The sequence below is a fragment of the Kogia breviceps genome, chromosome 16 (genome assembly GCF_026419965.1).
Source record: "Kogia breviceps isolate mKogBre1 chromosome 16, mKogBre1 haplotype 1, whole genome shotgun sequence".
NCBI classification, from domain to species: Eukaryota; Metazoa; Chordata; class Mammalia; order Artiodactyla; family Physeteridae; genus Kogia; species Kogia breviceps.
This window is the reverse complement of record NC_081325.1, coordinates 3,830,057-3,857,696: the sequence shown is the minus strand read 5'-3', so window position 1 is coordinate 3,857,696 and position 27,640 is coordinate 3,830,057. Positions and strand designations below refer to the sequence as shown.

The 27,640-nt window shown below is 42.4% G+C and overlaps 1 protein-coding gene and 1 long non-coding RNA gene across 20 annotated transcripts in view; one reads left to right on the top strand and one right to left on the bottom strand.

Moving 5' to 3' along the window:
- Positions 1-873, bottom strand: part of SGCG (sarcoglycan gamma) — a 102,504-nt gene extending 101,631 nt beyond the window's left edge. For 12 of the 18 annotated variants that reach the window (XR_010837187.1, XR_010837189.1, XR_010837184.1 and 9 more), the window contains exon 1: positions 675-827. Coding sequence is in view for 4 of the 18 variants with exons in the window: in XM_067016436.1 (XP_066872537.1) it covers positions 675-830 (156 nt within the window). In the remaining 14 variants the exon portion in view is untranslated. Of the gene's footprint in view, positions 1-674 lie in introns of all 18 variants that reach the window. The other 6 variants (XR_010837196.1, XR_010837197.1, XM_067016435.1 and 3 more) reach the window with 4 other exon arrangements.
- Positions 392-26,664, top strand: LOC131743380 (uncharacterized). Of its 2 annotated transcripts, none has more exons than XR_010837199.1 (3): positions 392-571; positions 2,091-2,178; positions 26,499-26,664. It is a non-coding gene; the product is annotated as an uncharacterized lncRNA (long non-coding RNA). The 2 variants fall into 2 exon arrangements; XR_010837200.1 differs by lacking the exon at positions 26,499-26,664 and adding an exon at positions 4,871-4,950.
- Positions 26,665-27,640: the final 976 nt, after the last annotated feature.

Sequence of the window (27,640 nt, the reverse complement as noted above, 5' to 3'; positions counted from 1 at the left end):
AGCAGCACTAAAAAACAATACCACGCATCTACACAGAGTGCCATCTCTATGACATCTACTCCTGCGACAGTAGGTATCACTGGACTAGCAGCTGTTTCCTAGAAAAACCGTCCGTAACTCTCCCAGTCAACTACCCAGCGATGGCTCCTATCAGCTTTCTAATTAATCCCGATTTAACCAAGTGATACCACGCAAATGTGTACCTACCAACCATGGGTACTCGGTGGGTAGTGGCTGAGGCTGGAAGGGCCACCGCAGGGCCCCCTCACACCCCGTGTGAGACACGTGACTTCAGGGCTCTCTGTCTCCACCCCCGCCCCGCCCCGCCCCGGGAAGCCCAGGTCAGCCCTCAAGTGTGCTCGCGCCTAACTCCGGGCGCCGCCCGGTGAGTAACCCAGGGCGACGCGATGCGCAAATCCAATTCACCGAACACGAGTCACTCCCCCGAAGTTAAGTCCAGTCCGAGGGCGGCTCGGCCGGCAAAACTCGCTGGGGCAAAGGCAGGCGGACGGTCCCGACTACAGTGCGTGGCTTCCCCCGGACCCGCGGGCCGCAGCGGCGTAAGGAGGAGGTGCGGGGCCGGGCTGGGGGCGCCTGACCACGCGCGGGCCAGCTCAGGGGCTGGAAACCGGGCAGCTGACGGCGAAGCGGTGGCCCGCGGCTGCGCTCCTTACCTGCGCTGCTCCCCGCGGTCCGGGGCCGCGGGCCGGCGCCGCAGGTCCCATCGTCCCAGGCGGAAGGGCCGCCGTCTTCTCCTCAGACAGCGCGGGCCGCGGCTCCGTCCTGCGTCCGCGGCGACTGCGCTCCCGGGCGGGGGGAGGGGCACACATCCCCGCGAGGGCTCGGGACGCCCGGGACCCGGCGCCGGGCGGGCGGGGGCCGCAGACCTCGGCGGGGCTCGCGGGGCCCGCGAGGCGGCCCGCCCGCCCGCCCGGCGCGCGCGTCCACGTGCCAACCCCGAGTCACGTTCCCGCGGGTCGCTGGGCCCCGGCCCGTCTCTGCCGCCGCGGGGGCGCCTTCCAGCCGTTCCCAGTGCAGCGGCGTCGCGTCACGCAGTGCGGGTCGGAGCTCCGGTGTCCCCGCCTCGGCCCTCGGCCCACGAGCTACCAGAACCGGCGCCGTCTTTTCCGCGCGCGCCAGGGCGGCCCTGCTGGGGACCCGGCCCTTCGCGGGCTCCGGTGTGTCCCCCGGCCTGTCCCCCGCGAGCCTCTGCGGCTCCGGACACCGAGCAGGGCCGGGGCCTGGCCGCTGGGCGGCCCCCGCGGGGTTTTCAGAAACTCTGGCCGCGGCACCAAGGGCACTGCGCGCCCTCCCGCTGCTTTGAAGAGCAGCTGTACTATGATTTGTTTTCTTTTTAAAGCCTGGAGCGCTTCGCTCCAATGATGATAAGGCATAGGATTTTCCTGGTAGTGCTTCTGTGTCTGTCATTTGTTTACTTGTTGACACCTCCGCACGGGGGGAGAGTGACTTGGTTCCAGCACTTTTGTGTCTGGGGAATGGCCGGGGTGTCTGCAGATGTTTGGTGAACGTACTGAGGAGGTAAATTATCAAACATATTCCTGAAAGGGTCCTACTGGTGTATTCTGTGAATTTTTAAATGGAGATAACGCTATTTTATCTGGAAGCAAACGGAAACACAAAGACGCTGGGGTATTTAAGGTAACCAAGTGGATAATTGCAAGGCAGAAATGTTTACAACTCTTAGATGACATTTTTTTTTAAGCAGACTTTTCACAGGTGGAAATCAAAAGCCATTTTCCCAGAAAAGTCCAATGAAAATTTTCACTATTTATTCTCCACCTCATAGGTGATAGTGACAACCATTTTTTTAAAAAAATTTACTCTCACAGGGATAAGTAAGATTGCTGTAGATTCAGATATACTATTAAAGATGCATTAATAATTTTCTGCATATTTCACAGGCATCGTAATTAAAAGAATTGGGAATTGCTGCGCTAAAAATGTCCGTGCTATCCAGTAAAGGTTGCTGTTTTTATATTTGTGTTAAATAGTGTAAAACTTATCAATGTATTCTACTTGCCAAGACTGACACGATCCCAGAGTCAGCATCATCTCTCTCGTTGGCTTAGGAAAAAAGAGCTGGCGAGAGTTTCCTGCTGGGGATGGTGACAGCATCAAGGACCCAGAGCACGTGCCATGATTTCCCTGATGGAAAAGGTAAATATATCCAAAGTGCAATGTGGAAAAAGCCAGGGGTGTGTACAAGGTCTGAACTCTCCAAATGGTTTTGACTGAGCACCTTATCTGAGATATTTTGATCAACACAGGACACGTACAGTTATTTGCATCTTATACATATTTATGAGTATATTACATGCAGAAAATTAATATATTACTTAGATTGTAAAACACAAAGAGAAAAATTTTAAATGAATGATAAAAGTGCATATAAACAGAAAAAGTATTGGAATGGTGTTGTGAGGCTCTTTGTAGACCCTCTCTCCAGTGAAACAATCAAAAGTGAGTGATGAAAAGTATTTTAAAAACATTTATTTAAAGTCTCTGGAAATTGTCCTAATGGCATACAGTAAATGGAGTAACATTCATTCATGAGAATCTACTGAATCTTGGTAAGAACAGCAAGAATCTGGGTATTCGGTCTAGGACCGAATCTGCGCCACCCCAGCTCAATGTGATGCACTGTGTGGGTGCCGCCGAGAAGACGGCCTTCCTCTCCTCCAGTTCCCAGTCTGCGTTGCTGGCTTCTCCTTAGAAGGGGCAGGCCTCCAGCATCCCCAGCCCCCTGACTACCAGAAAGAGAAATTAAGAAAACTGTCCCATTTACAATCATATAAAAATTAATAAAATAACAAGGAATAAATCTAAGGAGGTAAAAGGCCTATACTCAAAACTATGAGATGCTGATGAACTGGAAGATGACACAGATGGGAAAGTACACTGTGCCCACAGATTGGAAGAATTTCTGCTGTTAAAATGACCCTACTCCCCAAGGCAGTCTACAGATTCAATGCAATACCTACCATGGGTGATGGATTTTGATCTGAGACCAGCTTTTAAGTGAAGCCTGCAACACACATCTGTTCTAACTGTTGTCAGCTACCAATATTTACCAAAAAGAATATTGCTGCTACCATTGCCAAGAATGCCTTTTACTAGCTTCTTGATCTGGAGCTAGTTTGCATTTTAGTATTGTAATCCTTACTTACATGTGTTAGAACCAATCATTTACTTTTAATCTATAAATTTAGTCCAGGTTTAGAATTAAATTGAATTCTTATTGCAATTACCATCTTAGTCTTTCATGGTTTAATCAGCTAAGCAGATTTTAATATATTTTAGTCTATTTCTAAAAATTACCTTCCACAGTGTGTTAAGAATTAAATAATTACTGTCAAGTTGCTGCAAAATTAATTGTTACCATTTTAATATAACCACACAAAACAGGGAAAAGCTACTGAGTCTTAAAGTGCTTCTTAAAAATTTTAGTGAAGAGGTTCATCAATGCTGACATCTTAATTTTATTCTACTCTTCAACTGGTGCATTTATTTTTATGTAATCATGAGCTGTCAAAGGTCCTTTTCATAACAACAGGTTTTATTTGCTTCACTGAACTTAATGAAATCCATGTGCATGAGTGAATTTCACAGATATATTTAAATTCAGTATCTGAAATTCTTGTTTCTAATGGTATCTAATATTTTAAAATATGTGGGCTTTTTTTTTTTTTTTTTCCGGTACGCGGGCCTTTCACTGTTGTGGCCTCTCCCGTTGCGGAGCACAGGCTCCGGACACGCAGGCTCAGCGGCCATGGCTCACGCGTCTAGCCGCTCCGCGGCTTCCCGGACCGGGGCACGAACCCGTGTCCCCTGCAGCGGCAGGTGGACTCTCAGTCACTGCGCCACCAGGGAAGCCCTATGTGGGCTTTTGAAGAAAGCAAATCATAGACTCACAAGAAACAAGTTAAAAGATACTAAAGAAGATATTTAGCAGATTTTGATAACTTCAACTGGTTTTATACTTGCATCATTTTAATCTCTTGTATAACTAATTTAGCCTTAACATTTCCAGAGAAGATTCTGCAGTCTTCTTTGGAAATATGTTCTATTGTCAGAAAGGGTTTTCTAAGAATTAACAGGTTTGTTTTGGCTCCTACATCACCTTAGAGGAAGCATTTGGGTCATTCAGTGTCTTCCATAACGCAACCACTCACATTAAATGTTCAGTGAGTTTTAGACCAATCTCAAGATTTGGGGGTTCTGAGGAAGAGATACTGTTACTGAATGCAAGTTCATGTGCCCAATGCACAGTGAGGCCAAGCAAACTGAAACGTCGGAGTTTGGAGCAGAGAAAGGTTTATTGCAAGGCCATGCAAGGAGATGGGTGGCTCGTGCCCAGAAAAACCTCTAACTCTCTGAGGGTTTCAGCAAAGCATGGTTAAAGGCAAGGTGAGGGAGGGAGGTGGTTAGTTGTTGCAGACTTTTTGACGTAGGATCCTTTGTTCTTGCAGCTGTCAGGTAGGTCAGGCCAGGATGTTCCTGTAAACCTCCAACCAGACATTCTGCAACTCTGCCTTTACATGAGTGGACTCTTAAAGATCAGAGCTGGAGAATGGGCTGCCCTTTGTATTTCAGTCTCTAGGCGACGTTCATTTACAAAAGGTGCAGAGCCAGCCTGACTAAGCGCAGGCAACAGAGCCCAAGGGTTAAAGCGAAAGGAACAGATCTCACGTGGAGTCAGATTCGTTCTTCCCTGCTACGGTACCTGTGCAGAGTGTGGTCCTCCTGCCGCCCCCACACCCCGCCCTCCTCCTCTTCTCCCGCCTCTATCCTGCCCTCTCCCAGTCCTCCCTCGACTCAGGGTTCTAAATACTTGTCCCTCCTTGTGCAGACTGGCGTCCGCTTGCTTCTGAAACCTTGGCTCTTCTACTGCGACACCTCTCCTTCTCTGAACGAAGCATCATCTGAGCATGGTCCATCTTACTCCAGGTTTAAAAAACCGAGATAATATTTTTTCCTTTTATAGTTGCCTTATGGCAGACTTTTATTCTTTATATTTATTTATTTAGCCGCACCTTGCAGCACGCGGGATCTTAGTTCCCCGACCAGGGATCGAACCTGTGGCCCCTGCAGTGGAAGCTCAGAGTCTTAACCACCCAACTGTCAGGGAAGTCCTTTCTCTTCTCCTTTTTTTTTTAAAAAAAAATATTTATTTATTTTCCTATATGGCTGTATTTGGTAAATAAATACCAAATATTTATTTGGTTTAGTTGTGGCACTTGGGTCTTTCATTGCAGTGCGCAGGCTCTTAGTTGTGGTGCACGGGCTTGTATTTGCGGTACGCGGGCTTAGTAGTTGTGGCATGCGAGCTTAGTCGCCATGCGGCATGTGGGATCTTAGTTCCCCGACCAGGGATCGAACCTGCACCCCCTACATTGGAAACGTGCAGAGTCTTAACCACTGGACCGCCAGGGAAGTCCTATGGCAGACTTTTATATCATCTTCACATTTTCACTTAATTGGATAGATTAAGCCATGTTAACCTTAGCAGCAGTGTGACTTTCTAGACCAATATTTATTTCTGTGCCAGGAGACCCATTTCTCCCAACTCCCCTCTCTTGCCTCCCTCTCTTCTCTGCCCCTCCCCCGCCTCCCTTCCAGCAGTCACCGGATATTGATGATCATGTGCACGTTATACGTTTACTTTGGCCACTCATATGCCTAGGCTGTCACTTTTGATGGTTTGTTATGCTTGTTTTCTACCACTAAGTGTATTATGCTAGAGTTATTACACCTATCATTTCTGTCTGGTTTAGCCTCTATGCCATATCTAATGAGAACTTTGAATCGTAATTCTGCGTTTTCTTTCTTGTCACCTCTTCTGAGTTTGAGTGCAGTGCAGGAAAAAAGCATTGAACTCAGACAGCACAGGCTTGGGTGTCAGGCTGGCTTGGCCACTAAAGTGTTGAGTCCTGGCCCATTCTGGGCTTTGGTTCCCAGTAAGGGGACTGAACTAGGTAAGGATTCTTAACCTGGGATCTAAGAATTGGACTTCAGTATTCTTTGAAATTCCTAAAATTGTAAGCAAAATGTTGTGTAAGCGTGCCTTTGTTTTGACGGTGTCTGTAACCTTTATGAGTCTCAAAAAGATTCCTTGAATAAGAAAACTTCGTGGTCACTGTGTCAGATTCTCCTTCAGATACCTTTGTGTTCTAAGAAACAGTTTCAAAAAATGTATTAAAGTTTTGCAGTCTCCGGACTGTGCTAGAAATTTAGAAAGTCGTATGGCTTAGCACACTGGAACAAACATGAGAGGCCCTAAAATATTTTAAGGAGGTATAAGAACATGATTACATGTGCTCACTCAGAAACTGGCACTAGACGTGGTAGAAAAGAAATAGCTGTCATGCTGCTTACTGCAACTGCAGCCTTTGTAGACGAAAATATCTGTTACGGGTTTACATATCTATAAACTTAAGACATAAATTAACTTGAATTGGAAGGCACAGGGTTTCTTGGCTATGGGATTTCAAGCTGTCACGCTCTGTAATATGCAACATGTAAATTCGGTGAACCTAAAACTGCTTCGCCATGAATAGTCATGAACAGATTTCAAGAGTAACATCATCATTTTATATTAAAACTATAGTCTCAAAGGTTCATTAACTTTAATGATGAGAAAACTCTGAATTTACTCAAACTCCTGTAGTGTTTTAAAATTTTACCCTTTTGCTCTTTGTTGGTTTTGAAAAAAAAAATCATTTAAAATGCTTTGGAATAATCTATAATAGAGTAATACGAACTTTTTGGATGGAAAAAAAATAGGTATTTTATAGTTTTCCTGTCATTTCATTGGCTTCAACTTTAGTGATTTAAAAATTTTTTTCCTTCTTAAACTTTTATGAACATTTAAACTTTGATTTTATATCTTCAATTAAATAAAATTAAACAAATAAAGTAGTACCTACTACATATCAAAAATTGTGCCAGCCAGGAGAGGAAAAACAAAGAGAAAGACATGGGAAATTTCTTAAGCGTGAGTTAAATAACTCACTTTGGAGTGTAAAGAAATGAGGTGGTGTCAGATTTCCCATAAGGAGTTTTTAAAAGAATCGTGTTAAGATTTTATGCACTGAGAAAAAGTAAAGTAAGAAGAATACGGAGTATGATTAGATTTAGTTGTTGAGTATGTTGGTTTTGGAGTGTACAGTGTTTTAGAGAAAATTTTGTGCTTTTCATGCGAACATGGCTGTGAAACAATTTGTTATTACTCAGCTCTGCCTTGTTAGATAAGTTAGAGGAGCGGTACAGATATTCCGAGACCTAACTTGGATCCCATAACTTTCTCCTTAATAATTAAAGATGGGGTACTGGCAGCAATGAACGCATAATCTCCGAGGGAATGGTCGCTGTCACATCCAGTGTCGGCAACCTCCATCCTGATGCAGGTCCCTCAAACTCAAGCCAGTCTACGGGGCCCTTGGGGGCATAAAGAATCCAGTCCCTTCTTTTCCAGTTTTGCCCTTTACACTTAGTAAATTGGGTTTGCTTACATTTTAAAGTGCCTGGTATGGAATTCTCAATTTAATTGGATCATGAGATTGGGGTAAGTGCACAGGGGTTCCAATTTCTCCACATCCTTTTGCCAACAGTGTTTTTTGTTTTGTTTTGTTTTGGACAGTGGCCATCCTAATAGGTAAGAGGTGACGTCTCGTTGTAGTTTTGATGTGTATTCCTCTAATGATGAGTGATGCTGAGCATCTTTTCATATGCTTGTTGGCCATTTGTATATCTTCTTTGAAGAAATGTCTATTAAAATCTTTAGCCCAGGGGCTTCCCTGGTGGCGCAGCGGTTGTGAGTCCGCCTGCCGATGCAGGGGACGCGGGTTCGTGCCCCGGTCCGGGAAGATCCCACGTGCGGCGGAGCGCCTGGGCCCGTGAGCCGTGGCCGCTGCGCCTGCGCGTCCGGAGCCTGTGCTCCGCGGCGGGAGGGGCCACGGCAGTGAGAGGCCCGCGTACCGCAAAAAAAAAAAAAAAATTCTTTAGCCCATTTTTTAACCAGGTTGTTTTGGTGGTTCTTGTTGTTGAGTTTTTTATATTTTCTAGATATTAATCTAGATACGTGAGTTGCAAATATTTATCAGATACGTGAGTTGCAAACCTTTTCTCCAGTTCTGTAGGTAGCTTTTCACTCTGATTCTTTCCTTCGCTGCACAGAAGTTCTAAAGTCTGCAGCTGTCCCATCTGCTTATCTTTGCTTTTGCTGCCTGTGCTGTGAACGTTCTTCTGTATGTCTTTGTACACAGATGCATGCGTTTCAGTTAACTATGTATCTGGAAGTGGATTTGCTACGTCATAGGGTATGGGCATGCTTTCCAAAATGGTTTTGCCGGTTTACAACTTCACCAGCAGTGTATGAGAGGTCTAAATTATTCCACATCCTTACCAGTACTTAGTTATGGTTATTATGTATTTATTTAGCCACTCCTGTGGTTGGGTATCTCATTTTGCTTTTAATTTGTTTTTGCTTAATGACTAAATATTTTGAAAACTATTTCATGTAGAGTGACTACTTAAGTCTTTTCCCCATTTATAAATTAGGTTATATCTTTTGTTCCATCAGTATTTAGGAATTCCATATATACTATACTCTGAATATGATTCCCTTGAACAGATATATGTTTTGCGAATGATTTTTTTGTTTTTTTGCCTTTTCACTCTCTTAGTAGTGAATTTTGATGAACAAAAGTTCTTAATTTTAAGGAACTAGGTTTTCTTTATGGTTAATGCATTCATGTTCTGTTGAAGAAATCTTTGCCTGTCCAGCACCATGAAGAACTCCCCCTTATGATATCTCCTAGAGGTTTATTGTTTAATATCTTTAAATCTGTGTTCCATCTGTCCTTTTATGTATGGTATGAAGTACATAGTGGGGCACTTTTTTTTTCCAGAATAGATATCTAGTTAGTCCATTTTCACTATTGCAGAGAATGCCCTTTCCCCACTACAGGGGACTGTCCCCTCTGTCATAATCAGGGGACTGTTAAGGTAGCATCTGTTCCTGGGCTTCCTGTTTGATTGCACTGGTCTGTCTTAATGATCGTTGCTTGCTCACAAGTCTTTGTATCTGGAACTCTAACCCTCCAATTTTGCTCTTTTTCAAAATTGACTTGCCCCGCCCTTAATTTTTACATTTCTATTTCTACACATGCACATGTGCACACACACCTGATGAGATTTCAGTTGGGATTGAATTACATTTATACTTCATTTTGGGAAAAATCAACTTAAATATTAAGTCTTCCAATTCTTGAACATGGAATATCTCTCCATTACTTAAATCTTTTCTCTCTCTCAGTGTGTTTATACTCTTCTGTGTATGGGTCTTGCTTATTTTTTGTTAGACTTATTCCTAGGTATCAGTTATAAATTATAGTGTTTTAAAAATCAAATAATTAACTAATTGTTGCTAGTATATCGATTCATACAATTGTTTTTTAATTGTTGCTAGTATATCAATTCATACAATTGTGTTTTCGTATTTATCTTACAGCATCTAATATGTTGTCTTTAGCTTACTGGATTATCTAAGTGTACAATCTTATGATCTTCAAATAAGTATGGCTTTACTTCTTTCTTTCCAGTGTATAAGCTCTTATTTCTTTTCCTTGCCCATTTTCTTGGTAGGGACCCACATAAATCCTCTGACTTTGTTCTTTGATATTGGTTGGACACTGGACTGGGTTCTAGAAGGGAGATCTAATACACCAGTGCTTTGCATGCCTAGTCTCCGTTCATCTTCTCATCAACCTTAGTGATAGATACTAACTATTATTAGCATCACTGGTACCATTCTGTAGAGGAAGAAACCAGACTTATAAAAGTTAAAGTGCGAACATGATGAGGGATGGCTTTCCTTAATATTCTTTCCCTGCAAATACATAGAAATGCTGCATGAAGTATAAACATTTTCAAAATACACAGCCAAGACCAAAAAAAAAAAAAAAAAAAGAGCCCCCCAAAACCCTAAATGAAAAATAGGAAATTCTCAGTTGCCAGAAAGAAGGAGGACCCCAGAGCTAGGTTCTGAGTGCGGGCTGCACTGCCGTGGCCCCTGGATTATGACTCCTGGAAACAGACCCTGGGGCTGGGGCAGGGGCTGTTGTTTAAGTAGGAACTGTTTAAGTAGGAACTGAAGTTCCTACTTAAGTGAAGTCAATGTATAGGTTCTACACCAAATTTTGAGCTGGGCTTGAGCCCCTGCCTAAAACCAGACTCTGGTAATGAAAATGGGACCAAAATACGTAAGTTTGTTCTAATTCCCACATGAAATGCTCAGCCTTTATTTATAATAATATTATCATCCCGAGCTCTGAAGGAGGAAGTTTTGGCAAGAGTAGTGACTTCTAATACTTGCATTACCCAGTTAGGACACGGCAGGGTCCAGATTCGTTTCAAAGCTGTGCTCCAGGTGGAGCACAGTCGGTGTTGACCCCTGTCGCATTCCGCAGATTCCTGTACCCCCATTTCCTGTTGGGGGGAGATTTCCCCAACAAGGGAAACTCCTGTCTCAGGAAGATGATTTTTCTAGGGAGTGTAGAGGCTGACGTTCTTCGTATACATCGATTGCTTTGGATAACGGAAGGCAGGTCTTATGTATGCCATCATCCCACGAGCTTTTTTTTTTTTTTTTTTTTTTTAATGCTTTTAAAATTTTGTTTTTGTATTGGAGCATAATTGATTTACAGTGTTGTGTTAGTTTCAGGTGTACAGCGAAGTGATTCAGCTATACATATAGATGTATCTATTTTTTTTTTTGAATTCTTTTCCCATTTAGGTCATTACAGAACATTCCATGGGTTTTGACAGCGTGTACGCTTGGGTAATTCAGAACTCTGTTCAGATGTGGGACACGACCACCACCTAAGAAAGTGCCCTCATGTCCTTAATCCTTACAGGCAACCACAGTTCTGAGTTTTTCTGTTCTAGATTAGATTTGCCTATTTTAGAGCTTCCTATAAATGTAATCACACAGTGTCTATTGTTTCGAGTAAGGCTTCTTTCACTCCGCACAACGTGTGTGAGATTCCTTCCTGTTGTTACATGTTTTAGTAGTTTGTTCCTTTTTATTTTTGAATAACATTTTTTATTGAAACAATTTGTTTTTCCATTCCCCTATTGATGGACACTGGCTTCTTTCCAAATTTTGTCTCTTATGAATAAAGCAGTTATGAACGTTTCTATACACATCATTCTGTGGACACCTACTTTATTTCTCTCGGGTGAATACCCAGAAGTAGAATTGCTCGTCATGGGGTAGGTGTGTGTTTAGCTTTTCAGACACCGTCTTACATGTCTCCAGAGAGGTTTATCATTTTACGTTCCTATGCATAATGCAGGAGAGTTCAGATTCCCCTCATCCTCACCAACATTTAGTGCTGTCAGTCTTTTTAATTCTAATGGGCGTGTGGCTGTATCTCATTACAGTTTTATAAGCATTTCTCTGGTGACTAATCGTGCTCAGAAATTTTTCATGTGCTTGTTGGCCATTCACATGTGGTACTTTGGGAAGTACCTATTCAAATCTTTTGCACGTGTTTTGTTAGACTGGCTTTTATTATCGAGTGGAAGGCGTTCTTCTGTATAACAAGTCTTTGTCAGATAAACAGATATTTCCTTTCAGTATGTACTTTCTTACTCATTTTTAATAGTATCTATTTATGAATTTATGAGTAGAGTTTTTCATTTTGAGAGATTAGTTTTTTCTTTTATGGCTTTAAATTTCTGTGTCCTATTAAATAAACCTTTCCCTGCCTCTTAAGTCATGAAGATATTCTGTTATGTTCTCTTCTAGAAGCTTTGGAGTTCTGGCATTTCAGTGTAGGTCTGTAATCCATGATGAGTTATGTTTGTGTTTGTTTTGAGGTGGGTGTTACAGTCGGTTTTTCCAGACGGTGTTCAGTTGTTCCTGCCATCCCTGTTGAAAAGGTTCTCCTCTGTCGTTGCTTTGCTGACTTTGCTGGTAATCAAATGTCACTACAGATGTGGGTTTATTTCTGGGATCTTTTCTGCTCCATTGATTTATTTGTCAGTCTTCATGCCAGTATCACCAAATCCTGATTACTACAGCTTTATAATAAGTCTTGAAATCAAATAGTATAAGTCCTTCAACTTAATTCTTTTCAAAGACTGCTTTGGATATACCAGATTTCTACACACTAGATGGTTTTATATTAATTTTAGAATCAGCTTGTCAATTTCTAAGAAACAAATGAAAAATGCCTGGTGAGATTTTTATTGGGATTGCACATAATGTAATTAAGTTTTAAAATTTGATGTAATAGCAATCAGGATACTAATAAGTGGAACTTGACAAACTGACTGCAATTTGAATGAGAAAGCAAAGAACCATTAATAGTCAAGAAAAGTTGAAGAAGAAAAATGAAGGTATATCAAACCAAATATTCAGGCTTAATTTATTTATTAAGTTGTTAAAATAGTGTTGTATTATAGCTGGAGAGGCCATAAATAGACCCATAAATATAAGGAAACTTATTACATGGCAGAAGGACATTACAAATAAATAAAGAAATCTAGACTCTTTAACAAACTGTGCTGGGGGAATTGGCTTGTGACATGAAAAAAAGTTAAAATAGATTTTATTCTTACCCCAAACTATGTACTAAAATAAGTACCAAATGGTTTATGACCCAAATGTAGATACTAAAATTTAAAGCATTTGGAGGAACAGCAGAATATGACTTTTGGAGAGCACAGATTTTCTTAAAAGAGACACAAAAATCACAGTTCATGAGACAAGGCAATAAATTTGACTATATTAAAACCAAAAACTTCTATGATTCGAAAGACTCTGTAAAGTGTGAAAAGACCAGCCACACACTGGGAAGTGGCATTTGTGATGCATAAATTACAAAGAATTATTATTATTATTATTTTTATTTTACATTGGAGTACCGCTGATTAACAATGTTGTGTTAGTTTAGGTGTACAGCAAAGTGATTCAGTTATACATATGTATGTTATCTATTCTTTTCAAATTCTGTTTTCATTTGGGACCTACTGTATAGCACAGGGAACTCTGCTCAATATTCTGTAATAACTTAAATGGTTAAAGAGTTATTTTTTGGGAGTGATATATAATTCCTATAAAATTAACTAAAACAATTACAAAAAGGCAAGCAACACGACTGATAAACGGACAGCCTTTGAAGATGGCAGTGGTCGGTTCCTTCCTCCCCTCTCTGTGTGTGTGATGCTCTGTCTGTTTAGAGGTGGACTCTATTTTTCCTCCCCTCAAATCAAGGTTGGTTTTATGAATTACCTTGACCAATAAAATGTAGCAGATACGATGGTGAATAAGCGATTGGCAGAAAAAGAAATCTGAAAGGCCAACACGATGAAAAGATATCCAGCCTCACTAACCATCAGGGAATTGAAAATGGAATATCTGATGACATCATCTCACACACATCAGATGGTCACATTCATCAAGCCTGACAATCAAGTGATGGGGAGGCTGTCACTCACTGCTTGGGGTGCAGTAAAAGTTGGTACAGACACGTCAGAGAACAATTTCGTGATATCTAGACAAATTGGAGATGAACATTTCCCCAATTCTGTCCTCTGTGTATATCCTGGATTGATTTTCACATAAACCTGTGGAAATACGTATGAGGATGTTTGGCTTGGCATTGTTTATTAAAGTAAAAGATTGGAAGTTAACTAAATGCTTATCATCAGGGGAAGCATATGTGACGTGTTTGTGCAAATGTAAAAAAGCAAGCTGCAGATCAATAACTTACATTATGGAAGCTGTTACAGGTCGTGGGCATAACACCTCCATCAATACTGTCGTCGTCATTGCCGCCATCCTTCCCATTTTACAGAAAAGTGAAGTCTCTTCCCAAGATGTACACTAGTAAATGGGAGAGCTGGGCTTTGCACTCAGGAATCCAGACTCTTCTTAATGACTACATTATGCTGTATTTGGAGAGTTGTTGAAGACAGTGCCTTTCTCCCCTCCGGACTCCTGCTCATGCCGCGTCTCTGAGATGGAGGCTGTGTCAGGACAGGAGGATGTTAGCTCATTGGAGAAGATAAGCTTCTTGTTATATAAAATCCTTAAGAGTTGTAAATTAACTCTGCACATTCAGGAGAAAAAACCAGTAGATTTTCTTATATTCAAGAAACAGGATTCGCTCCCGTGTGTGAGAGGAGACAGTCAAATCAGTAGACTTAATACAGTATCAATAATCTTAATAAGTAGTAACAAAGAGGCTTGTTGTAAGGACTCAACGAAATCCTGCACTTCCAAAGTGCCTGGTGCATGGCAGCTGCTCAATAAATGTTCTCTTCTTTCATCTAAAATTTCTAACTCTTTGTAGTACTGTTGTTTATGTTAACACCTCAGTAAACCAAGGGGTTTCATAGAAAAACCCTTGAGGTCTGAATTTATATGTGCTGATATCAGCATGTTTGAAGTATACAAGCAAAGAAACAAGAAATGATAATGGATTTGGAGTAGCTGTGCAAAGTCAGCAGCCAGAAAGAGATCCAAAAACCAGTACAAGTTTATTATCAAGTAGGAGAAAGTGGAGGTCATTTAGTGGCCAAGACCAAATAAGTTCTAGAAATAGTTGATAATTCCTATCTGCAGTGTACCCTTGAAAACAGTCATGAATTTCTGTCACCTTGATAGGAGAATATCTGTTCCTGTTCAAGATGATGAAGAATAGCATTGAATAAAACAAAGACCTCAGCCACCATGAAGCTTGGTGCCAGACAAATATCCATAAATATGTAAAATATGTGTCACATAACCATAGGGTGAGATGGTGATGGGTGTCTTGATGGAAAATAAAGCAGGAGAGTGCGTCGTGGTGTTCAAGGTGAGGCTATAAATTAGGCAGGAAGGTCTTTTAGAGAAGTGGCTTTTCCGTAAAGGCCTGAGAACAGTGTGAGAGGGAGGGAAAGACTCTTCTGAGGAGAGAACTGCAAGTCCCAAGAGTGTGCCTGTTTGTTCCAGGAACGGCAAAGAGGCCAGTTTGCTTGAGTGCGGGAGCTGGGGAGAGAATGGAGACAGGGTGGCCACACCCGGTACTGTTTCCCCGGCCACTGAAAAGAGACTGGCTTGTTTTCTGAGTGAGATGGGCCACTGTTGAATGATACCATTATGGACTGACTTGTGTCCTCCCCAGATTCATATACTGAAACCCTAACCCCCAGTGTAGCTATATTTAAGGATTTGGCCTTTGAAGAGATAATTAATGTTAAATGAGGTCATTAGGGTGGGGCCCTAATTCAGTCTAATTGGTGCCCTTGTAAGAAGAAAGGATCAGGACACAAGAAAGACACTAGGGGTGGGAGGAAAAGGGGGAAAGACTGTGTGAGGACATAGCAAGGAGGCAGTTCATCTTCAAGACAAGGAGAGAGAGGCCGCAGGAGAAACCAAACCTTGATCTTGGACGTCCAGCCTCCAGACTGTGAGATGTAATCTGTTGTGTAAGCCACTGATTGAGTAGGTTGCAGTGATGGGGCAACATGACAGACATTTCCTGTGACAGTCCCGGTGGGAGGTGACCACATCCTGGGCAAGAGTGCGGGTCAGTATGGAGGACGCGTTGCCCAGGGTCAACGCATTTGGTGATGGGTGGGATGTGAGGTCAGAGAAAAAGAGCCGACTTGGCGAGAACTTCACGTTTTTGCCCCAAACAGTGATGTATGATGGTCTTGTGGGCTGATTTGAGACGGCTGGAAAAGCAGGTTTAAGGGAGTGATGAGGAATTCGGTTTTGGATTTGCTAAGTTTGAGTCCCCTTTAAGACATCAAAGCTGATGTGTCTTGTAAGCACACATATGCATCAGGAGATGAGGAGGGAGGCTTCAGGCTGGAACTATAAAGATGGAAGCTAGGACTTAAGCCACGACACTGGATAAGATACCTAAGGGATGGAGTGTAGTTGCAGAGAGAAGAGTCTCTGGAAGACTCAGTTCTTGGTCCCTCCAACATTTAGAGTTTGGGGAGAGGAGGAGGAGGAGATGTGTAGTGAGAAGGAGTCGCCAGTGAAATGGGAGGAAGATGAGGAGTGCGTGCAGGGCAGTTGGTGTTTAGAGCCATGTAAATGTGGCTTCTCATGGATAAGCGGGCATCACTGTGGTAAGTGATGCTGAAAGGCTGGAGACACAGTGGTACCAACTGGAGAACTAAAAGCCTCATGACCAGCAAACGCGGAGAGAAATCCCCAGACAGATTTCTCAGATTAACCCGCCGGAGGAGAAGTTGCATCCCGATGCTTCCTTGGCTGTTCGTGGCATATTGTTAGCTGTTGGGAGTGACATGTATGCCTCTGAAGGATGGATGCCACTTTCTTTGAGGGTTTTTTTGGGAAAAGCAAACTCTGATGGTCAGGAATTTCAGTCTTAGATCATAGATAGGATTTGGGTCCCTCTGATATGGTATGAAGTGATACCTCAACGTATATACTGCATGATATCTATCCTTGAGATGTGACATATATCCGTCTGATATTACACACACATACATACTTCTGGTATGTACCAAGTAGATTCCTGTGATATGTATTTATATGCTGTCTCTAGAATTCCAGTTTTGAGTGGAATACCTCTTTAACTTCTCCTTGATTAGAGGGAGCTAGAAGGGGCAATAGAGTTTTGTAGGAAATTTCCATCTACCTGTATTGACTTCTAAGATCCCCCTGGCTAGCAGGCTTCTCCGTTTCTGTGCTTCCAGTCAAGCTCCTTCCCCTTCTTCAGGCTCTTCCTGGGTCCGACCCCTCTGTGCAGCCATCTTGGATTCCTCTACCCCTTCCTGAGGGTCTGTTCTCCGAGCCACTTATTAATTATTGCATCCTGTGACTTGCTTGGTATATGCCATCTTATATATTTCACAATTTATTTCATCGCTTTTAGTAGATTGTTTCTTTTGATGTGTTTACCTTGCTAGGTTGTAAATTTACTGGTAGCGGCAATCGTCAATTTTATTTTATATTCTCAAAAATATGGAGCTCACAAATGTTTAAAGCTGTGGTTCGGTACTTATGTACAGATGATTCTTTGCTTAAAGGAATCAATTGTTTTAATGCTTAAAAAAATAATCTTTTAAAGAGAAATCATTTTTCCATTAATATTAAATTAGAGATGTGTTTTATTGGAGTATTTTGTTCTTGCTTTATGAAATAAAATCACACTAAGGAGGGGAAAATGTTCTTCTGAACAGGTGTCAACAAGACATTCCTAGTAATTACTGGAGCGTTCTGTTCTGAATAAAGAATCCAGATTCACAACACGATGGAAGGGAATAGAGGGCTGTCTGGTAGTATAATATGTGGGTCAGCGTTTCCTGTGCTGTTTACAGAAGTTATAATTTCAGTAATTTAAATTATTTAATTACATTTTTTCATGATTCTCAAATTGCCTTAACATCTTAAGGTCAATTTCCAAGGCAAAGTTTAGATGGTTTAAAAATAGCTTCCCGGGCTTCCCTGGTGGCGCAGTGGTTGAGAATCCGCCTGCCGATGCAGGGGACGCGGGTTCGTGCCCGTGCCCCGGTCCGGGAAGATCCCACATGCCGCAGAGCGGCTGGGCCGGTGAGCCATGGCCGCTGAGCCTGTGCGTCCGGAGCCTGCGCTCTGCAATGGGAGAGGCCACAACAGTGAGAGGCCCGAGTCCCACAAAAAAAAAAAAAAAAAAAATAGCTTCCCTATTTTCACACGTTTTCCCAGACATATGAAAATTTTGTTGACTCTCTTAAAGAGAGACGATGAGAAGTAACATTAAGGCCTCTAATCCCTTGCTTAACTGTTCATTCATTCATTCAACATTATTCATCGGGTGCTTCTGTGGGCCCGTGAGAGTGATGAACAGGATGGAGAGGGCTGAGGCCTCAACCAGCAGAGACTCATTTACCAAAGCCACGCTGAGCAGCAGCCCTCTGCTTAGATGCTAGTGGAATGGCGAGGTCCCGATTGACTGGTTTAATCCTGGGGGCTGCGTGACGGGTTATTAGTTGTGGGTGCCAGATCTCTCTCTGCTTTGGGGCTTCTCTGAAATATTAGAACCCTTCCCCTGTAGAGCACACACCAGGCTTTAGCGTGCTGTCTGCTGCCCGTTGACCTGGAGCTCTTTGATGATTGTGTTCACTCACCTGGTCACCATATCTCATCGGAAGCTGGCACACGAGAGCGTGTAAACATTTTTGGTTCAAAAATGGATGCATGCATGGGGCTTCCCTGGTGGCTCAGTGGTTGAGAATCCGCCTGCTGATGCAGGGGACACGGGTTCATGCCCCGGTCCGGGAGGATCCCACGTGCCGTGGAGCGGCTGGGCCTGTGAGCCATGGCCGCCGAGCCTGCGCGTCCGGAGCCTGTGCTCCACAGCGGGAGAGGCCACGACAGTGAGAGGCCCGCGTACTGGGGAAAAAAAAAAAAAAAAAAAAATTTATAAAAAAATGGATGCATGAATGAATAAGGGTGTGATTCTATACAACCTGTAATTTAAAAGCTGTCTGCTGTTTAGAATGTAGTTATAAGTTTATTTTTCTCTCTTTCATTTTAAAACTCTTTCATTTTTCTGAAGCAAGCATGTCTTCAATTGTGCTCAATTTCCAGATTTGTCCATGGTCCAACACATCCCTAATTTAACTTGCTGATCAATGAATGTGTGCTTTTCTGTAGGTGTTCCTATGTCTCCTTGCATGTGTTGGGAAAGATTTTATATCCTAATTCCCATGGACATGAGGAGATGCCCAATTTTACCTGGACTTGCATTGTTTGTTGAATAAGATAAGACCAGATGTGCTCAGGTAGTTTACACAGTATGTATTCCAGTGCCAGATGTGCCTCTGTTACATGACCTATTCAGGGCAATAAATGTGCTGCTGTCGTATGTTCACTTTCATTAATATCTATCTCTAGGCAGTTTATCTTTATGAATTGGTGATATGTTTTCCTTGAAAATGGCCAGAATATTTTGGCCGAGAAATTCAGACTCCTTGCTGACAACAGAATTATACATCTGGTAACTCTTTTGAAAGCAGTCTTCATTCATCTTGCAATGGAATAGCATCTCTTTTTCTTTGTATTTTCATTGTTATTTAATATCTGTGATATTTATGATCATGATACTAGTCACATACATTGTAGAAATTTTGAAAAATGAAGTATAAAGAAAAATTAATGTCAGTTGTTGTAACCCCATCATCAACATTTTAATATACTTTTGCACCATCTTTTTTCCTACGCCTTTAAAATGATCTTTATTAACATTTTCCCTCAGCACTCCCTCTAGCCAAATGACCAGTGTCATTTTGGGGAAAGTTAAAAAGCATCTGTTAGAGTTAAATCCAGGTACAATAAAATCCTTTCATTCCCCGCGTGTATTGAGATAATGCCTTCTTCCGTTGCACTCTGTGGCTGTCTATCTTATATGACTTTACATTTTCTTCCATTGTCTATCTGCACCTTAGAAAAGATGCAAAGTAATGGTCGTAATAAAATTTTGGCTTTATTTTTATCTTAATAGAATCTTAGTGTTTACCAAAGGTGGCTAACACAACCCCAGTTCCATTATCTCTTGAGACAAATAATTCTTTATTCAACTGTCAACATTATATGGTATCACATAATTGAAATTTGCTAAGAGAGTAGAACTCAAATATTCTCACCTAAAAACAACAGTAAATATGGGAGGTAATGGCTGGGTTAATTAAGTAGATGGGGAATCCTTTCACAATGTATACATATATCAAATCACTCAGATGTATACTTTAAATATCTTATAATTTTATAGGTCAATTATACCTCAATAAAGCCGAAATTTGAAAAACCCCACTAAATGGGCATCTTTCAAATACTTACTGAAAGAATGTTCTCTAGCTCTGTCTCCAATATGCATCAAAAATCTTGATTGCAAAGAAGACCCAGCCCATCTTATGCTCTAGATATGAATCATTCAACTGGGATGTTTCCTTTTCTATGTCGGCTGCTAAAAGCTTAACACAAAATACAGGATCCCTACTGTCTACTTGTGCATTTGAAAAGATGCAAAGCAAATGTCTTAATACAATTTTACCTCACCTATTGGCCTCATTCTGTGTCCTCTCACATTCCAGTCTTATTCTTCTTTAGTTCATTTCATATTGTGGTATTTTAAGCCTTGTATTGTATGCTCCTTACCAGCTTTTTTAAAGTGAGATTTTTAGAATAAATAAGCTTAATTTAACCCTGATGTCATGATTAGATTTTCTTCCTTTGAAAATGGCTTTTGTGTCATCTGAAATCTAATGACTCTGTGGAATTTGTTTGGAAGTCTGCTTTATTTTTATTTTCTACAGTTTTTAGAAGTAGCATACTTGTAGAAGGCAGGGAGTTCAAGAAGCACACTTACAGAGTGGATTTTAGTTTTGCAATTCCAGTGAACATAACATGAAATTTGTAGTCTCGGCAGATGTTGTACACACACCACCCGGGAATACAGTCCTGCAGTTGCAGGGCTCCTCCTCACGTTACTGAAGTGAAGTTTGAAATGCAGAGCCCGGGCGGCTGGACTTAGGTACCCTGGTTTTGGCTGGGCTGGATGAGAGCACTGTCATCAGACTTCACTTCCCTCCCCTTTATTCAGCTCCCTTTCCCACGAGAATCAATTCCATTCAGGAAGTATTTTGTGGACACTTACACACCATATGTTAAGCAAGGCAGAGCTCCTGATCCGGAAAGCTTCCAACCTGATAGGAGACAAAACAAACATCCAATTAGCTAAAACACAAGAAAATAGAATACTCTTTGTATAAGAATGGTTCTAAGTGCTTTGGGGTCTGAAGGGGGTGAGGTGTGGGAAAGGCCCCAGCCAGGGGGAAGCGATCCTGCTTATTCTAAAGTCTGGGCTGTTTCCTGACCATCAGAGGTCGATTGAGGTGAGAATGAAGCCCAGCAGGGAAACCCAGGTGGTGCAGTAACAGAAGGAGACGGTGTCCAGTGTACCTGGAGGGCGGGGGAGGGGTGAAGCCATCTAATAAGGTGCTGTGGGGATGGTCCCTTCCGGGAAGGGGAGGGGCTGCGATGGGGAAGCCATTCAGGGGATCAGTGTGGGGAGATGCTAGAGTGCTAGAGTGCTTTGTGTGTTTCCCCAGCTTTACTGTGCATGCAAGTCATCTGGGGACCTTTAAAGTGCTGTTTCTGATTCAGGGCCAGGGTGGGTCTGAGGTGCAGCATTTCTCCCCTGCTCCAGAGTGAGGTCTGGGCTTCTGGCCCATAAGTAGCAAGGCTGCTGGAAGCAAGGCTCCAGGCTGCGATCGGTGGTGAAGGTGCCTCTCAATGCCCCTCTTGATCTTTTCAGTGTTTTATAAACTTGTTTCCCAGATCTCTGAGGCCTGTGGGGTTGGGAGTAATTCTTGTGCAAATAAATGCATTTCAATCTGATTTAGTTATTGGGGTTCTGGGTTTAAGATTTTCCTTGAAAAAGTGGGGTGGACTGCACATATAGCTTGAAAACCACTCATTTTGATCACAGGAAGCCATCAAAAAGTTTTTGAGGATGAGTACATAGTCCAAGTACACAGTCCAGAAAGAGAGCTGCGGCAGCTAGAAGTAGGGTGGTTTAGAGGCTTTAAGACTTGCAGACAAGGAGACCAGGTAACTTTCCATCCTCGCGGTGTTATTAGGGTAGTGCTGGCTTTGGATGGGGTGGTGAACATGGGAACTGAAAAAGAGGGCGTGACGACGTGAGGTAGGGTATTGGATCTGAGCCGTCAAAGGCAAATCGGGGCTCTGAGCCTTCTCCAGGATTTGCGGTCTTGAAAAGGGAGTTTGGATTGTATGCGGTGTTTGACCCGTGGTGGGCCCTAATGTCTGCCCACTTTCCCTAATCTGGCGACATTTGCGTTGCCAGGCACCTCCCACATCCTAGCACCACACCCATCACGGTGGAAGCAGATTCCTTCTCTGAACAGCACTTAACACATCATGGTGTTTCCCCCCTTTCTTTTTGTAATTCATGAGATTTCCTCCCTAATTGGGTTAGGCATTCTTCTGGCCAAGAACAGTGTTTAGTTTTTTGTTGCAAACGTAAGACTTGGCACTATGTGCTTGGAAAAGATATTTTGAATGAATCAACGTAGAAAAACATTTCAGTTCCTCGTGCCTGAGTCCAGGTGTTCAGGAAATCCATATGGAAACATCGTAGCTTAATACTAATATGAACAGAGCCCTAAATGTCAGCAGACACTGCAAGTTGGAGTCAGGCCGACCCACCATTTATGTAAGTTATATGACCTTGGATGAGTTATTTAACGTCTCTGGGCTTCTGAGCTGGGTAAAAGCTTTCCAGCTTTCCTTTAAATGAAGATCAAAATTGCCATATTTCTTTAAAGACAGGCTTCATTTTGATGCGTAGTGTTTTACATTTTTCCAAGCTGCCATACCAGGGATAAAAATGTGAGTAGAGGGCTTCCCTGGTGGCGCAGTGGTTGAGAGTCCGCCTGCCGATGCAGGGGACGCGGGTTCGTGCCCCGGTCCGGGAAGATCCCACGTGCCGCGGAGCGGCTGGGCCCGTGAGCCATGGCCGCTGAGCCTGCGCGTCCGGAGCCTGTGCTCCGCAACGGGAGAGGCCACAACAGTGAGAGGCCCGCGTACCACACACACACACACAAATGTGAGTAGATTTGGGTACTTAAGTGGACCTCAAAAACAACGCTAGAACAACAGCAATTTCAGAAGGGATATAATCATCCAAAGTGGTTGACACTGGAGGGGAAAAATAGGGACAGTTAATTTTTCAGCATGACACTAAGTGTCCATCAAAACATGTGCAAATCTCCTAGAGGGACAGACCATTCGGTGCTATGACCATCTGAGTCACCAAATTCAAATGTAATAGTATCTGGAATGAACTGAAGAGTGGTTGTCATGAAAATCTACAATAATAAAGATCCATTGAAACAGCTCCCTGTATACGTCTAGAGACAGCTCTAAACCAAATGTAGGAAATGGACTTGCATTATTCCAGGGATACTGCCTCCCATGATAAAATGTAATAATGGACATGGAAACTCTAAAATGCTTGCCTTTGAAACATACATAACTTGCGGACTTAGAGGCTTTCATTTCTTATCACATAGGATAGAAACCTTTTAAAGCCCATAGTATTTGAAATCCATTTATATTCATAGTACTCAGTACTTGAAAAACAAATTTTTAAAGGAACTATTTTTTAAAAAAAAATATTTTCGGCTGCGTTGGGTCTTCGTTGCTTCGCGCAGTCTTTCTTCAGTTGGGGCGAGCGGCGGCTACTCTTCGTTGCGGTGCGCAGCCTTTTCATTGCGGTGGCTTCTCTTGTTGCAGAGCCCGGACTCTAGGCGTGCGGACTTCAGTAGTTGTGGCACATGGGCTCAGTAGTTGTGGCTCACGGGCTCTAGAGCGCAGGCTCAGTAGTTGTGGCGCATGGGCTTAGTTGCCCCGAGGCATATGGGATCCTCCCGGACCAGGGCTCGAACCCGTGTCCCCTGCATTGGCAGGCGGATTCTCAACCACTGTGCCACCAGGGAAGCCCGGTACTTTAAACTTTTTAGTAGGTACTTTCATTTCTAAAGAGAAGGGTTTGTATATGAAGACCCTCACGTACTTTGTCAATATAGTTTCCATAGAGATTTACAGCGACAAATAAGGAGGATCCTTCCTATTTCTGGTTAATTGCGTTGGAGTTTGCTCAGTTTTTCTCTTGCCTCTGCATGTGCGATTATGAGACGAAACATTGATATATAAGAAAATCAGGATTAATCTTAGCTTTGTATAAAATATATGCAAAAATAGCATTGTTTAATGACCTTGGTCAGGGACAGTGAGACAGATTCCTTCCAATACCTTAACGAATGCCTGACACTAAATTAAGTTCCTCTTTAAATTCACTGAAGTGCAACTGGTAACACTGCAGCTCCTCCAGGCTTCTCCCAGGAATGACCCAGGCAGGGCTAGAGTCTATCTTCTGAGACATTTCAGAACTCTAAGTTCTATATTTTTTTCAGTGGCTCAGCTCTCAGAAGATTTCCAAAGTGTTTGATGAAATGCTATTTTAAAATATCTTACGTTTTAGGCTATGGTATAATCAAAATTTTGGTGGCTCAACATTGCCTAGAGGAAGAATGCTAAACCCACAGGGCCCTTCAGTCTGAGGTCACCCATCATCCCAGTCTTGCCGAAGCATTGCCCTGCATTGTCTGTCCCTGACTAAAGTGAATCCACAGCATGGTCTTGCTTCCAGGTTCCTGAGCATCTGTTTTCTCTGCTTGGAAAACCATTTTTCCTTTGCCCTTTGGGAATCCTCTGTGACCCAACTCCAGGGTCCTCTTCTCCTCAGGCTAGCTGCTCATCTTGCTCTGTCCCCCAGAGCTTTGCACATACCTCCATCATAGCACCTGGATGTTGCATTTTAATTATTTATAATTACCTCAGCTTCACACATCGGAGGCAGAAGCTGCGTCTCAGTCGTGCCTCAATCCCTATCGAGCAACTTATACAGAGTTGGCATGTAGTAGGTGACTGATAAACGTTTCTTTAATTCATTACAATTTCATATGGGTTTTTCTCAAGGTTTTACGAAATTAACTGCTAACAGTCCATCCTATCTCCTCATCTTGCAAAGTACACAAAGCACCTACTAGGTCTCTGTCACTATTCAAAGGCTTTACATGTGTTATACCATTTAATTCTCAAAGTGCCGTATTACGTGAAGTACTATGATTTTTCTAATACAATTTTATAATTATAAGGTCATTTGCATATATCTTTTACATAGCATCTCAAAATATTTTACTCCACTACCAACTAAGTCTAGGTTTCACCAAATCATTCTCTGATATGTGTATATACTGTAGTAAGTAGAGTAATTATCAACCAGAGAAATTTCCTGCAACCAAGACTATTATGGCTTAGGTCACTTCTGCCTCACTGATACATTCTTTAACTTGTGAGAAAATACTTTCAATTATCAAATTAAAAATAGTGATCTAGTTATTTGCAAACATTTGTTGAAGACCTACTGTGTATCAGACACTAGGATACAAAAACGAATAACAATGGTTCTTCTCTTCCTGAACTTTGCACTTTAGGACTGGGAATAGCTTCTACGTTCAGAATAGATTTAGGAGAAGGTGACAGGCCTTTTGCTCAGGGGCTTGCCCCAGTGTGAGAGATGTGCTTTCTGTGGCCGGCATGGTCAGATCCAAACGCAAATGTGAAGGAAGAACTCTATACTGTTTCATAGATTCTTCAATGTTCACTCCGTCCTTATTAGCCTATTTAAAGTCATTCCGTAGATGCACAGCCACGCTCATTTTCAAGACCACAGTAGAAATGTTAGCATAAAAAGTAAGAGCTCTGGAAATGGTTTGTTAGCTTATAAATTTGCTCTTACTACGGGTTTAGTCCTAGAATTTGTATCTAATTAATCCTAGAAATGAAATATGATCAGCTCAACCCAGGGAAGCTTTGGGGAAGCTGGCTCAATATAGCGGTGCTATAAACTACTGAGGCTATTTTTCGAAGTAGCATGATAATTTTATAATATGTATAATATTATATAATCACAGTAGTAAGTGTATACACAGTGGAAGGAAAAGTTCTATATTTCTGAAAACAAGGGGCAAAACTTAAAATGTCTACAGTGTATGACAACTTTAAAAAGGTTATACTGTGAATAAGTGATTCAGAACAGAACACGTGATTGTGTTTCTCATGTTCTTCGTGAGTCTAAAATCTTAACACCCTAAGGAAGGATTTCAGAACCAACAAGGCATCTACAGTGATAATATGCTCTTTGAGTTTTATGGTTGACACTTTTCCTCCCATTTGCCAAATTGCTGTGTTCAGAAGGATGCCAATTTATTCTAAATTGATTTACTCTTAGATCTTCTTCTGTCCTCCTGGCTTCTCACAGTTGGTGCTTCAAGAGAAAGGGAAATTTTGAAAATAGAAAAATAGAGTTATTTCGTCAACTCGGGTCTCTTCATATAAAGTCATGTGTGTACCTGCTTGGGGTCGGGGGGATGATGTTAAACACTGACCTGCCCTCAGGGTTTAGCTCTTCGGACCTGCTCAGGATGAGGATATTTCAAACTTTTCTCTTAACATTATAGAACCTTAGTAGATGGGTCTGGGGAATGGTTTGGTTTAGTCATGTTCTGTGGGGTGATAAATTCACTTCTCTTCTGAGGTAACACATTTCCTCCTCTTAAGAGGGAAGTAAATTATTTGAAACATGGTCTTACATGTCTGTCTCCTCCTCGATTGTGAATTCTTCGAGGGTATGGACAGCATGTGTTGCTCTCTCCATCTCTGACATCTAACATAGAGCAGCCCATGAAATCAACACGCAGTACATTGTATTGATTGAATTAATGAAATGGAATAAGATGGCACCAGTGCATTGGGCCGTCTGTTTTTCCTTCTGAATACTTCATCATTTCAATTAGTGGTAACTCCATCCTTATAGCCGTGCAAACAAAACAAACAAGCAAACAGATGAAAAGCCAAGACCAGTGCCATCAGCAAAGCCCTGGAGCCATCCTTGGACCTCACTACTTCTCTTACCCACATCCCATCTCTCAGCAAATCTAACTGGTTCCACCTCCATCCCAGCGTTCCACCCCTCCGTCTCTCCTGCTACCAGAGTTCCTTGTCCTCCTTTGCTGGGATTATTAAAATCCCTTCCGAACTGGTCTCTTCTGTCCTTGTATCCTTTGGGTCTGCCCACAGCATGGCAGCCTGTGTGATCATTTAAAATCTTGAGTCAGATCATGCCATTCTTGTACGCAAATCATGCCCGTGGCTCCACCATACTCAGAATGAAAGCCAGCATTTCAACAGGACTCCGTGAACCTGGGCCATCTCACCTCTAGAACCTCACCCCTACCTTGTTCCCCTCATTCCCTCTGCTGTAGCCACACTGCCTAGTTGTTAAATTCAATGGACAATTTCAGTCTTTATCTGTCGCCAATGGGAATAACCATTCAACATTACCACCTTAAAATTAACGAAAAATATGAGATCAAGGAGGAAGTATTTCCAAATAAGATCCATTGTTTTCCTCTGAGAAACAGCCTCTGAAAAGAAAATGTGCGAGTGTCGTAATCTCCTGCCCTTCATCACTGGGTTATGATCACTAGTCAAATGTCTGTCAGACGTCTGAACAGAGTCTGCTATTCTTTCAGGGCCTTTTTCTCCTCCTCAGAAATGAACAGCTGGAGGTTATGATTTATGAAGCCCATTTCTCTCTCCTGCTCATGAAAAGTCATGCGTGTGACTCTCATCAGGCTTCTGAGGCAGGCAGGATCAAGTTTGGGCAAGTTACCTGTAGTTTTTACAAGAAAGACAGGTTCCATGGGCCCTTGTAGTTGGAGAAGGCTCTCAGAATTCCCCTTTTCACCTGGATATGACCTGAATACCCAGATGAGCTCCAGGGCTGGCAGTAGCACAGCATTTAAGACCAGACTCCAGGCTCTGGGTAGATGCCTGGGTAGATGGCCCACTTCTACCACTGGCCTGCGTTACTCAACAATCTGTGCCTCAGTTTCCTAATCTGCAAAATGGAGATTATAGTAGTAGGTTCTTATTTGTGTTAAAAGAGATAATCCA